This window comes from Astatotilapia calliptera, chromosome 15 (assembly GCF_900246225.1).
Source record: "Astatotilapia calliptera chromosome 15, fAstCal1.2, whole genome shotgun sequence".
NCBI lineage: Eukaryota > Metazoa > Chordata > Actinopteri > Cichliformes > Cichlidae > Astatotilapia > Astatotilapia calliptera.
In genome coordinates this window covers 8,915,953-8,927,886 of record NC_039316.1, presented here as the reverse complement: position 1 = coordinate 8,927,886, position 11,934 = coordinate 8,915,953, and the positions used below count along the sequence as shown (strand labels likewise).

General features: G+C 38.8%; 1 protein-coding gene across 1 annotated transcript; it reads left to right on the top strand.

Annotated features, from left to right (window-relative positions):
* The first annotated feature begins 4,414 nt into the window (after window positions 1–4,414).
* On the top strand, window positions 4,415–7,793 carry fam110c (family with sequence similarity 110 member C). Its single transcript, XM_026142436.1, has one exon. It carries the CDS (start codon window positions 4,569–4,571, stop codon window positions 5,616–5,618), a length of 1,050 nt encoding a protein of 349 aa, XP_025998221.1. The 5' UTR covers window positions 4,415–4,568; the 3' UTR covers window positions 5,619–7,793.
* Window positions 7,794–11,934: the final 4,141 nt, after the last annotated feature.

The window sequence follows — 11,934 nt, the reverse complement described above, 5'->3', positions numbered from 1 at the left end:
CAGTCTTCTAAGCTAACTGCGTGGTAGACTTGAGGCTAATGGCTTCCATGCTATCCATTCCAGTGCTGCCCTCTGCCTTTTGAACAAATAATCCTGGAGAACTGTTATCTTTCAGGTTCAGTTTGTAGGCGCATGCTTCACCTTCTACTTCAATTACTGTTTTCATTTCCATGAGGCAGGAGAAAACAGGGAGTAGGATATCATTCCAGGTTTTGTAATAAGAATTGCAATGTTTCTGTATACGTTCAAAACTTGATCTTGCAGCTATTATAAGCTTAGAGAGGACAGCTGAGTGTTGTTGTGTTTAATTTTATCAGATATGAGAGATGAGAAACCAGCTTGCATAGATTTTCATGTCTGAGCACGTATATCTACCACACAGACTGCATATAAAGAATGGGAATAGTTTCCAGGTCTAAGAGGTAAAGTAAATGCAGAAGGGCCACAAACCTGCAAATCTTTCAAATGACCAACAGGAGGCATCTTGTTGGAAAAAGATGTCCGACATATATAAATCTATGAGAAAATAACTCTACAAGTCACTTTGTTTGGGATTTAGGACCCAGTGTTTTGATTTTCTTTAACTTTTAGTGTTTCCTGGTTTCTTTATTTCAGTTTGTTTTATTGGGTGAGTCCCTTATGTTAGGGAGAATGTAATTCCTCAGTGTTTAGCCTTTGGTTCTTGTTATTCTTAGTTTTCTTTACGTCAGTGTTTCTAGTTTAGACCACCTTAGTTTTACCTATCTGGTTTCTGCTCTCAGTTAAGTTTGTTTTTATTCTATCCCTTGTTTCCATTATCATGCTTGTCCAGTGTTGCCATGCGTTGTCTAGTTTTTATCTGTCCGTGATGCCATGTTTAGTAAATTCCTTTTTTATTTTGCTTCCTTTGTCGTGTCTCCCTTGATTGTTGTCAGCTGTGTCCTTACCTGTTGCCCATCCTCTTGTCATCTTATGAGTATTTATTGTCTGTGTCACCCTTTGGTCATTGTCACGTCCTATCGTCATGCCTGTGTGCTCACTAGTGTTTTACAGTGGCTTGTCTTTGAACATGTTAAACAGCCAGCAATATTCATTCATTCATTCCACTTCACAATCCTAAGTTCTGCATTTGGGTCTGCAACCTGCCTGTTATACAGCACTACGTGGTACACTTGATATCTGACTGCAGTAAACACTTTTAATGAGGTGAGTTTACGGGCTCAGTATAACCAAATACATCACAAAGTTTATTTTGTAAAGCATGGTACTCATTATAGTTTAAAAAGGACTATAAAGAAGTGTACGCTTTAGGGACACCATATTTTGTGATTGACAATCTGCTATTTTATGAGCATGTACAGTCCCTCGGTTCATTAGTCAGACCCACTCACTCATTTCAAAATTTCACTAATCACTAGGTAATGTCATGCGGTTGTGTCCATCTTTTGTATACAGTCTACAATAATAATAATAATAATAATAATAATAATAATGATAATAATGGATTGGATTGATGCGAAGCTCGTTTCTCTCTGCAGTTTTAGGTTTAATTTTAGGTCCCACCGTCCAAAGACATGCAGCTTGTGGGGGTAGGTTAATTGGATAATCCAAATTGTCACTAGGTGTGAATGTGCGAATGAATGTGAGTGCAAATGGTTGTTTGTCCCTGTGACAGACTGGCGACCTGTTCAAGGTGTAACCTGCCTTTCGCCCTATGACGGCTGGGATAGGCTCCAGCGCCCCCCGCGACCCTGAAAAGGATAAGCGGAAGCGAATGGATGGATGGATGGATTGGATTTATATAGCGCTTTTCAAGGCACCCAAAGCGCTTTACAATGCCACTATTCATTCACTCTCGCATTCATACACTGGTGGAGGCAAGCTACGGTTGTAGCCACAGCTGCCCTGGGGCAGACTGACAGAAGCGAGGCTGCCATTTCGCGCCATCGGCCCCTCTGGCCAGCACCAGTAGGCAAGTAGGGTAAAGTGTCTTGCCCAAGGACACAACGACCAGGACAGAGAGCCCAGGGATCGAACCGGCGACCTTCCGGTTACAGATACGCTTCCCAACCCCCTGAGCCACAATCTTCTCATGTCCTTTGCAAGACATGGCCCCAGCATATTTTAAAATAAAAAAGTGAATGAGAAGCGCTCTATGGTTGGCACTTGATCAATTATTCTTCAAACTATGGTTCAGAACATTTTGTTTCAGTAGCACCATTGCCTCTAGGTGCCACTTATTTTGCTGCCTGTAAGCCTGTCAGTAAGTTGCCAAACACAGTCACTTACTCATACACTGACTAATAACACTTGGTGGAAAGTGTGTGAATCTGCAGTGCTGAGCAGAGGTTTGCTGATTTCTCCACTCCTGCAAAGAGGTCTGTTTCCAAAATTGCTGTGTAGATTCACCATAAATGAAAAATCTGATTTTTAAATGACTTTGTTATGTATATGTATTTTATTTTGGCTATTTTACACTGGCCTCGATGATTGCTTAAATACTTATGTTTCAGTGGACATTCCGTGATTTATTTTTGGCTACATTAATGCATGGATGAAAAGTTCTGGCACATAACACAGAGATATATAGTGTCAGAAACCCAAAATCATGACATAAAGCAGGTGTGTAAAAATAAGATCAAAGTTTACTTGAACCAATATCAAAACATTACCTTCAAAGAAGGCAAAGATTCAGGCAGGGTTCAAAAGCAGGCAGAGAAAAAACAGACTAATACAGGAAGACAACCGAGGGGGGTGGAAATCAGCCGTGAACGTGTGCCGTAATGACTAAGGGGACCAGTTGGTGAAGTGGATGCAGGTGAGCAAAGAAGCTGAAAGGAAAGCAGGGCAGGTGGGAATGGTGGGTTTGGAACAACAGGAGAGAAGTGAATGGGAACATAAAAAAACAAACTGCATGAAGACCAATATACACCCAAAAATCTATAATTTTTTCTGCTAATTGTACCTTCTTCAAGAATAGATAAAGAAGACCATAAAGCAAGACAAGACACAAATGATGGGAGAGAAGGCAAAATTGAATATAGTAGTTGTATATAAACACCTGGTAAGTAAAGAGAGGTTAGTGGAGAAGTCCAGTGCATCATGGGAAGTCCCCCAGCAACCTGAGCCTATTGCAGAGGATCACCTGATCTAGCTCACACTATAAGCTTTATCTGGAAGTAAAGTTTAAAGTCAAATCCTCAATGGAGACAGGTCGTCTGTCTGGAAGCTGGTTCCACAGGGGTCTGACAGCTGAAATCTCTCCCTCCCATTATACTTACTACTGGGAACCAGCAGTCTGAGAGTGAGGTGCACTGTTTGGATAATATGGTACTATGAGGTCTCTGACATATGATGAGGCCTGATTATTCAAGACCTTGTATGTGAGGAGAAGAATTGGAAAGTAAATTCTGGGTCTAGCAGGTAGCCAGTGAAGAGAAGATAATATGTTAGAAACATGATCTCTCTTTCTTGTCCCAGGCAGTACTTTCACTGCCGTGTTTTAGTTCAACTTAAGGCTTTATGGGGAATTTTTAGAACCGTCACATAATAAAGAATCAAAATAGTCCAATCTACAAGTAATAAATGCACGAACTAGTTTTTATCACCACTCTGAGACAGGATGTTTATAATTTTATCAACTTTGGGAATCAATCAGTCATTCAAATACCTCATTTATATTTAGGTGATCTCCCACGCAAGGTCATCTTCTCAGATATGTAGACAGCATCTGGTTTCACCACAGCCCTCAAACTTGCAGAGAGAGCAAGAACATCAACTTCTGTTTCAAATAGACCTGAATTTTGTGTTAAAGTTCATTTCTTCGTATGCAAACAGACACTTTTCAAGCCTGAGGAAAGAAACCAGTTTGTTCACAATTTCTTTTTTGTCAACACTCGTCAAATTGCACAGTCACAGTCACCACACTGAACACAGTGGAGAAATGGAGTTTTTTTCCCCCGAAGTATAAAAAGTTCTAAATTGAAACTTACATTCAACAAACTATTTTTTTATGTTTATGGATTAGTGCCACCATGCTTTAAAAAAGCATCACTGTTTCATACCTACCTCCAACAATCCAACTGTTATATTTCATACACATTCTCCAGAATTTAAGGATGACTAGTTGAGGGTAAACACTTATTGCACAACTTTTTCACTATAATGAGCACCAAGCCCATATGATGACTCAGATTTAAAGTCATTAAAAACTATAAACTGTTAATGATTCAGAAGCCAGTTTTCCTGAATGTTGACAGTATGAAACATCCTGTCTTGTGCAACAAGGCTAAAGATCCACATTTTCACCTGAAGGACTGGGAAACACACTCTGCAGAAGTGTCACCTTTCATCGTTCTCACTTGCGATGGTATCAGGTGTACTTTGAACAGGCTTGTGTCTGGCTAAAACTACCCTTGCGCAGGATGGGTGGGGTAATACGGTGTGTGTTTAAACAGGCAAGGTAAGGTCCCCCGTCACAATACGTGCTCAGGCAAAGATCGGGCTTGAATGGAATCCTTTACCTGTAGCTCTGGGGAAACTGTACACTGAAAATCTACAACGAGACTTCAGTGCCCGTCAAAACCACAATGGAGACAACTAATGATACCACAAAAATCCTGGGGAAAGGTCCTGAATACCTTCGTAAACAAATGGATTTAGAGAGTGAGACAAAAGGACGCATGAGTGCCGTGGAGAGGCTCGCCGCAAGTAAACCAAAATACGTCAAAAGCCAACAGGTGGTTAACTCAACTCAGGAGCCAGTGATTAGCCTTGGATCGGCCTCTGTGAGTAGCACTGGGTCCTCTAACCGAAGCTCACACCGGGATGGGAATCTTCCTACAGGGAGTCACTTGACAGGGAATACACTCACTGTGCAAATCTCTTCACCAGTGCAGGCACATCGCTCCAGCGCCAAAAAACGACCAGACTCTCTTCTAATTTACAGACAGAAATGTGAGTTATTGAGAGGGCCAGCAAATGAACGGAAACACCATATAACCCGTAAGTTGTTGCTCAACCCTGTGAATAAAAATGCCCCATTATCCGAGGGGACAGATAAGGAATGTGAGTCTCAGGGCAACGGGGGGAAAATCACCACGCCTAAGGAAACAGCAAAGGAATGGAATCCACATGTAGTTATCTCTAAACCGGAGAGCAATGGAGTGACAGAAGAGTGCAGAATCAAGAACAGTGACTCTGGTACAAAACCTAAGGCTGGAGTTGTAAATGCATCTAGTGGTCTCCTGACAGTTCCTGAGGTTGAAAGGAGGTCTGGCAAAGGAGTCAGTCGTTCTCACTCTGATATCAGCTCCAGGTATTCCAAAAACTTTGCAGACTTTGATGTTTTTTTCAAGTACTGCGGGCTGGACGGTGAGGTCATTGAGTCTTTGGGGAAGGACAACTTCTCGGCTCGCTCAGATGAAATTGCAATAATGGTTCGGAGTGTCAGTGTTTCCACGTCAGATGATGGCTTTTCCAGGAACAGTAGTGACAGCGATGCGCTCATGGAGGAAAAGCTGCACGAGAAGATACGTCAAGAGACCTCAGTTATTGAGCGCAACGCACGGATTATCAAGTGGCTGTACAGCTGTAAAAATGCTAGTGACACTGGAAAAAAGTTACGAGATCTTCACTGATTGCGCTTTTTCTTTTTACCAAGTGATGTTACATAAAAGTTATATTTTGAGGACAAAGATGGAAGTAGTTTCTTGTTTTTGGCCTTAGAAAACACTGAATGATACCCTACTTTTCCAACTGTACCTAAATCTTAGGATATGTATTGTGTATGCTTCATGTGTGTGTGTGTGTGTGTGTGTGTGTGTGTGTGTGTGTGTGTGTGTGTGTGTGTGTGTGTGTGTGTGTGTGTCCTTTACTGATGACTTTTCTGAGAGCAAATGATGACTGGGTGATTTCTTATTTTTTTCTAATTTTTTTTTACTTGCACAGGACCATCTATGATCTCAGTTACACTGGAAACAGATAAAATACAATGTCATAAAAGCGATACAAAAACAAAAAGTATTTACATTATTCAGCTTCAACATTTTTAGGATTACTGGCTTATTTAATATAATACTTTTGCGTTCTATTCAGACTCTATAAAAAAACATTTCTGTATTAAATATGGTCAAACATGCATACAAGAAGGCAAGCAGTAATTCAAAAGAATTCAGTGAAGTGCTGTGATATGAAGCAAAAACATACTAGTATGAACTAGTTTGGGATTATTTTCTTTTTTCATAAAAATAAAATACTTTTAAGTTCAGTGATTTTGGTTGTGAGCCTTTTTAAAGTAAATGGCCCACAGTCATATAGACTTACATTGTTTATAAAAGCTATACTGTATTTTTATGCGACTATAATTTAAAGCTTTTGAAAATGTACAAAATTTGTCAACATGACATACTTCCTGCTAATGATAACTCAACGTCTAACAATGCTGCAGCAATTCTAGCTGTAGCTTTTTGATGAGTTGTCATCAATGTTACATAATTCATCTACAAAACATTTGTGTGTTTATTTATTATTCATTAACATGCAATTATTTTATACGATCACTTATAAAATGTACTATTTGTAAAGAGTGGTACTATTATTTTAAGATAAAAGGCTCACAGCTCATGGCCTTTTGATTCTTCCCAGGAACATTAAAAGGAGTCTCACACTGATGCTCATAAATTCTGCTCCTCTGCGAATACCTTTAGGCCACCTCAAACATGAAAGCATCCCTAAATCAGAATTTGTACAACCTGCCTTTTAAGTTTATAATCCAATAATGTGCACTCCCATTTCTCTCGGGGTGAAAGGTATACATTCCATCACACCAACACACATGAAGACACACACACCCACACACAACCTGGAGACTTACTCTGAGTTTACCCATAACTACTGCCTGCCAAACTCTGACCATAACTTATCCTAATGTTAAAAGATAGCTTTAATATATAAATTTGAATGATTTAGATCATGAGGATTTGTTCCCTTGTCCACATACAAAAAAAAATTTGCATGTATGTGTGTAAATAAATTTAGGTCACCACAACAAGTGTAATATCTGCCACCCCACAGACACTCAAATGCAAACCACAGCAACTGATACAAAAAAATTTACGTATGGAAGATCTGCTTATATTTAACAGATGTATGAAAAAACATTTGAGGAAGTGGTTATTTTCCTCGCAAACTTTCCCTTAGATCTGTTAGGGGAATGTGCTTAATAATCTGATCGGCTTATGTCCAGTGACCCGTTGTTGTTGTATCTCTCTCCCAAGCTCCGTCTGCTTTGTCTCTTCATTGCTTTCTCTCTCTTTTTGTCTTTTAGCCAAGTTTTTTTTTATTCTTTGAAGCTCAGTGGCTGAACATGAGCTGGGGGAAAGCAATGGAAAGACTGTGCTTGACGCAGTATGTTAAACGTATTGCCACCTATTCAGTTTCACTCATTGTCTTCTTACAGAGAAAGAAACAAACAATATACGTTATAAGTTCATGTGAGTGGGCACAAAGTAGTTAGCTGGTGCAGACACACCTTTCACTTCTCCAAATGCCTGACTGACTGTTTAGTACAAGCCTCCACTTGTTGGTTGCCAAAAGTAGAGGTTACCTGTTGATAATGATAGTCATCAATATGTGATTATTGATTGTGAATGTGAACTCACTATTGCTACAAGTTTGCATTTAATTTTGTTTTTTATATGTAAAACTTAAAATTTTTGTACTCCTAGATAATTTGTATATCTTTACCACCTTTTGCCCAGTTTTACTGCTACTGAAAACATAAAACACAAATAAAACTGTTTTTACAAGTAAAATGTTGCATGAGTATACTCACAGTGGGTGGAATGGAAATGTTTGCTAAAGTTTAAAAGTTTTAACCCAGGGTGAATATATTGTCTTTGAATTACTCCCCTGCGACCATGATAAGCGGAAGGGAATGGATGGACGGATGGATTGATGTTAAACTACTTACTCTTTTATTAGTTGTTCTGTTGGTTATGAGAATTATCAATTACCTATACACTGCCACTTCATCAGTTACACATTGCTAACACTGGGTTACCTTCAGGGCTGCCTTAATTCTTCTTGGTGATGTGATATCATTATTATTATCATATCATTACATTACATTGCTGCTGATTTTTCAGCTGAAGATCAATTATGAGAATCTCCTCCTCCACCACATGCCAAAGGTACTCTAGGTGTCTATTAACTGTTTCTTATATTCTGTTTTTCCACTGTACTTGAGCCCTCCAACTGCTTTATATACAAACACACATTCATGAGTGGCATGCCGTGACTTTTACAGAAAGGCAAGCAGAGACAATCGTCACCCCTCACACCCACTACACACACAAACAAACACACCTTCTTCAAAAACACCAATTTAACAAGATAAACTGGATCAGATTAAAACATGCCATTTGTGCTGTCCATCTGCACATCTTCACGTTTCTACACTCCTTCCTGGCTGAAGAGATGTAAAATATTTCTAATAACTTAGTTAAATAAATATCTACCATATTCCCCCCACTTTTTTGTATTGTTAACTGACAATGACAAGTGGTGGAGGAACTTTTCAAACCAAAAAGCAATAAAAAACCTTACTTTACATAAAACTGTATTATTGAAAAATTGTTTATAAAGTATCAAAACTAAAACTATTCTGCAGAAAAATGTCACTAATCAGTGTTAAATATTATTTTTTATCACTGCTCCATATGTTTAAGGTTGATCACATTTTAAACACTGTATTTCTGTTTAATTTTCAGCATCAAATTCTATAAATCACACATTTGTCGTGGCTGTCCTGTGAGGACCGCATATCTATGAAAAAAAAATCATTTGTTCGTTGCCCATCTTTTCTACATCACAAATGTTCTCCAAGGTGGCCAGTAAGACAACTAGTTGTGTTTCCATACGAAGCATATTACTGATCTCAGAGCAATGAAAGCTCCCCTCAGCTTACCATGAAAGACCAGTGGTTTATCCAAAAAGGACATGCACAAATCACCTGAAACAAACTGCTGGCCTCCTAGCTCCAGTTATTGTTAATAGGAGACAGACACGCCTTCAGAGATGGAAACAGCTACATTTTTCTGTGAGATAAAATAAGCACAGCTTTCAGCGACAATAGCCAACTGCAGTCACAAAATAGCAGTAATGTAAAGGACAGATTAACTGACAGGAGGAGCTTTATGATGAGGGATCACTTCACTTTGCTATGTTATAATTCACGTTTATTTTTAGATTTGACAAGGCACGCTACTTGCTTTGCTTGTCCTGATGGAACATCACTGACACTACCAGTCTAAAGTTTGGACACACCTTCTCATTCAATGTTTTGTTTTTATTTTTGCTACTTTCTACATTGTAGATACATAAACAATGTGGGCTTTAAAGATAATTAAGAAACTTTCTGAAGGAAACCTGGGCTTGTTAAGAGAGACGCCATCCATTCCACTTTGGATGGAGAAGCTCTCATTTCTAAGAATCTGGCCAAATATATTAAGCCCCCCAAAACGTGACGATCCAGAGTTGGGACCAGGAAACAGAGTTGCAGTCTTACACGCCTCTCTGCAGCTTCTCTCCTCCCATTATCCCCCCAAAACCCCATCCCCTCAAGGTCTGTGTCAGCTCCCAAGCAGACAAAAAAAACAAACAAACTAAAAACCGGCAAAAAACAACTGAAACATAAAAAAAACACAAAGAAAGAACAATACAGTATCATCAACAGCACCAAAGACTAAAACAGTGAAATGTGGATTGTTGAACATTAGGTCTCTGTTACTTCATGAGTTAATAATTATTCAACAAATCGATTTATTTTGCCTTACAGAAATACAAAAATGACAGCCTCAACACGGCATTTAATCTGTTGTTAGACTCAATTGGCTCAGATCAGAGCTCAGATAAATGCCATACAGAGTTCCAGTAGCACACACATCCCTACATCAGCTGTTCAAAGGAGACTGTGCAAATCAGGCCTTTATGGTCAAATAGGTGCTAAGAAACCTCTACTAAGGGAAAGCAACAATCAGAAGAGATTTGTTTGGGCAAACAAATGTGTGGGGTTCAACACATTGGGTCTAACCCACAACCCTGAGATTAATAATCTCATAGTCTTGAGCTAATCAAGCTCCACAGTAAGCCTTCAGTTCATGTCATACCAACATTTAAGACAAGTTCTTCCTCTGACCTCTAATATAAATAAAGTATTTACACCCAGGAAACTCTCACTAGATAGTTTTTCTTTTCAAACCAATCTTTGTAAACCCTAGAGATATTTCTGTGAGAAAATTCCAGTAGATCAGCAGTTTCTGATATACTCAGACCAGTTTTTCCAATGTGACTGATTAACAGGTAAATGTAATAAAGAGGATGTATATAAGTAGCAACAATGCCAGCAGATATGAGTGGGTATATATAGATTCTGGATAATGTTTGAGCTTATTGTATCCAGCTTATGGGACGCAGTATCCAACAACAAGACCAAATTGTCAGTACCTGTTTTACTAGTAATATAAAATTCTTAGTCAGTACTCTCATGTCACTCATTGTTATTGCTTTATCATAAATTAAATAAAATGATAATTGATTTCATTTTAAGACATATTTAATTATTCCAATATTTAATTAATTAATTATTTCATAGTTCCTGTGCTGCTGTCTATGAATTTATTTTCCATGTAAATCTCACTGATCAAAATCAAGAACTATGTCTAACACTGATTTAATCAAAATCATTGCTTTGGTCTGAAGTCAGTTCTTTCAGTGAACACTGCTCAATACAAGTACACAGAGTTTGAACTTGCATGCTTCTAGTTCCTACTTTGCAAGTACACTCAGAAGTCAGGACTTCTGAGCATGGAACATCCAGCTCACAGTGAGACAGTAGAATATTTGATGACATCAGCTCACTTTCACATTGTACTTTACTGCCTTTTAACCCTTATGGTTAATATTCACAATGAATATTGTGAATATTCATTGATTTTTTTCAAGGAGAGGGTAGAGCTGGGTGAATGGGTGGGTGCTTTCACTCCTGCCACTAGCACTGCTACATGATTTTACATTGACGTGATGGCCAAATAGGTCCTGCAACATTGGGTACGAAGGGGTTGTTCAGTTGGTTGCATTCTCCAACCTTTACCACTAGATGACACTAAATTACACACACAAAATACATAAATGAATACCTATTAAATTCATATTTTAACCACAAAGAACTCCCACTGCAAACCATATAGGACATTAGACTGTATTTTTAAGCTCAAACAGGTGACGTGACAATAACAATAAAAATTTTGAGAGCCGGTGTACAATGAGTCAGGGCTGCTGAATACGTACAAAACTTTGAAAGAAACATGTTCAAACGGGGTGTCGTTTTTGGACATCCGAAATAGCTGCATTTTTTTAAATTTGCATATACAGGCACAGTATTCAATTGACCTTGCTCTGAACGACTTGCGACTTAAACTGAAGAGAATAACGTCATTTGAAACAATCAAAAGTAAACTTATCTTTTCACATCCAGTTTGCAGCTTTACGCCATGCACATCAAAGCAGGAAGGTCCCAGAGTAATAAAACTGTGACCTAGATAACGTGTCATAAAATATACGGCTTAAACTTAAACCATACAACTGATGTGGAAAAAACAGTGGGTGGGGTGAGAAAATAGTTATTTATTCAAGTTAAGTCTTTAAAGCGTTTCACAACATTTTTCAGCATCAGTCAGTCACTCAAAGCTCCAGCAGACCAGTTACCATCCCCCATCTCAAAATCAAAACACAAGTACATGTGTGCAGTCCGCTGTCACGTGTCGAAGAAAGCCCCCAACAAAACAAATGGGATTTAAAAAAAGCTGTTGAGTGACAGGAGTGATTATCCAATCGGCCTCCCGAATCTGGGTAGCAACAAGATAAATACAGACCTTTTGACCAATCAGAGAGCAG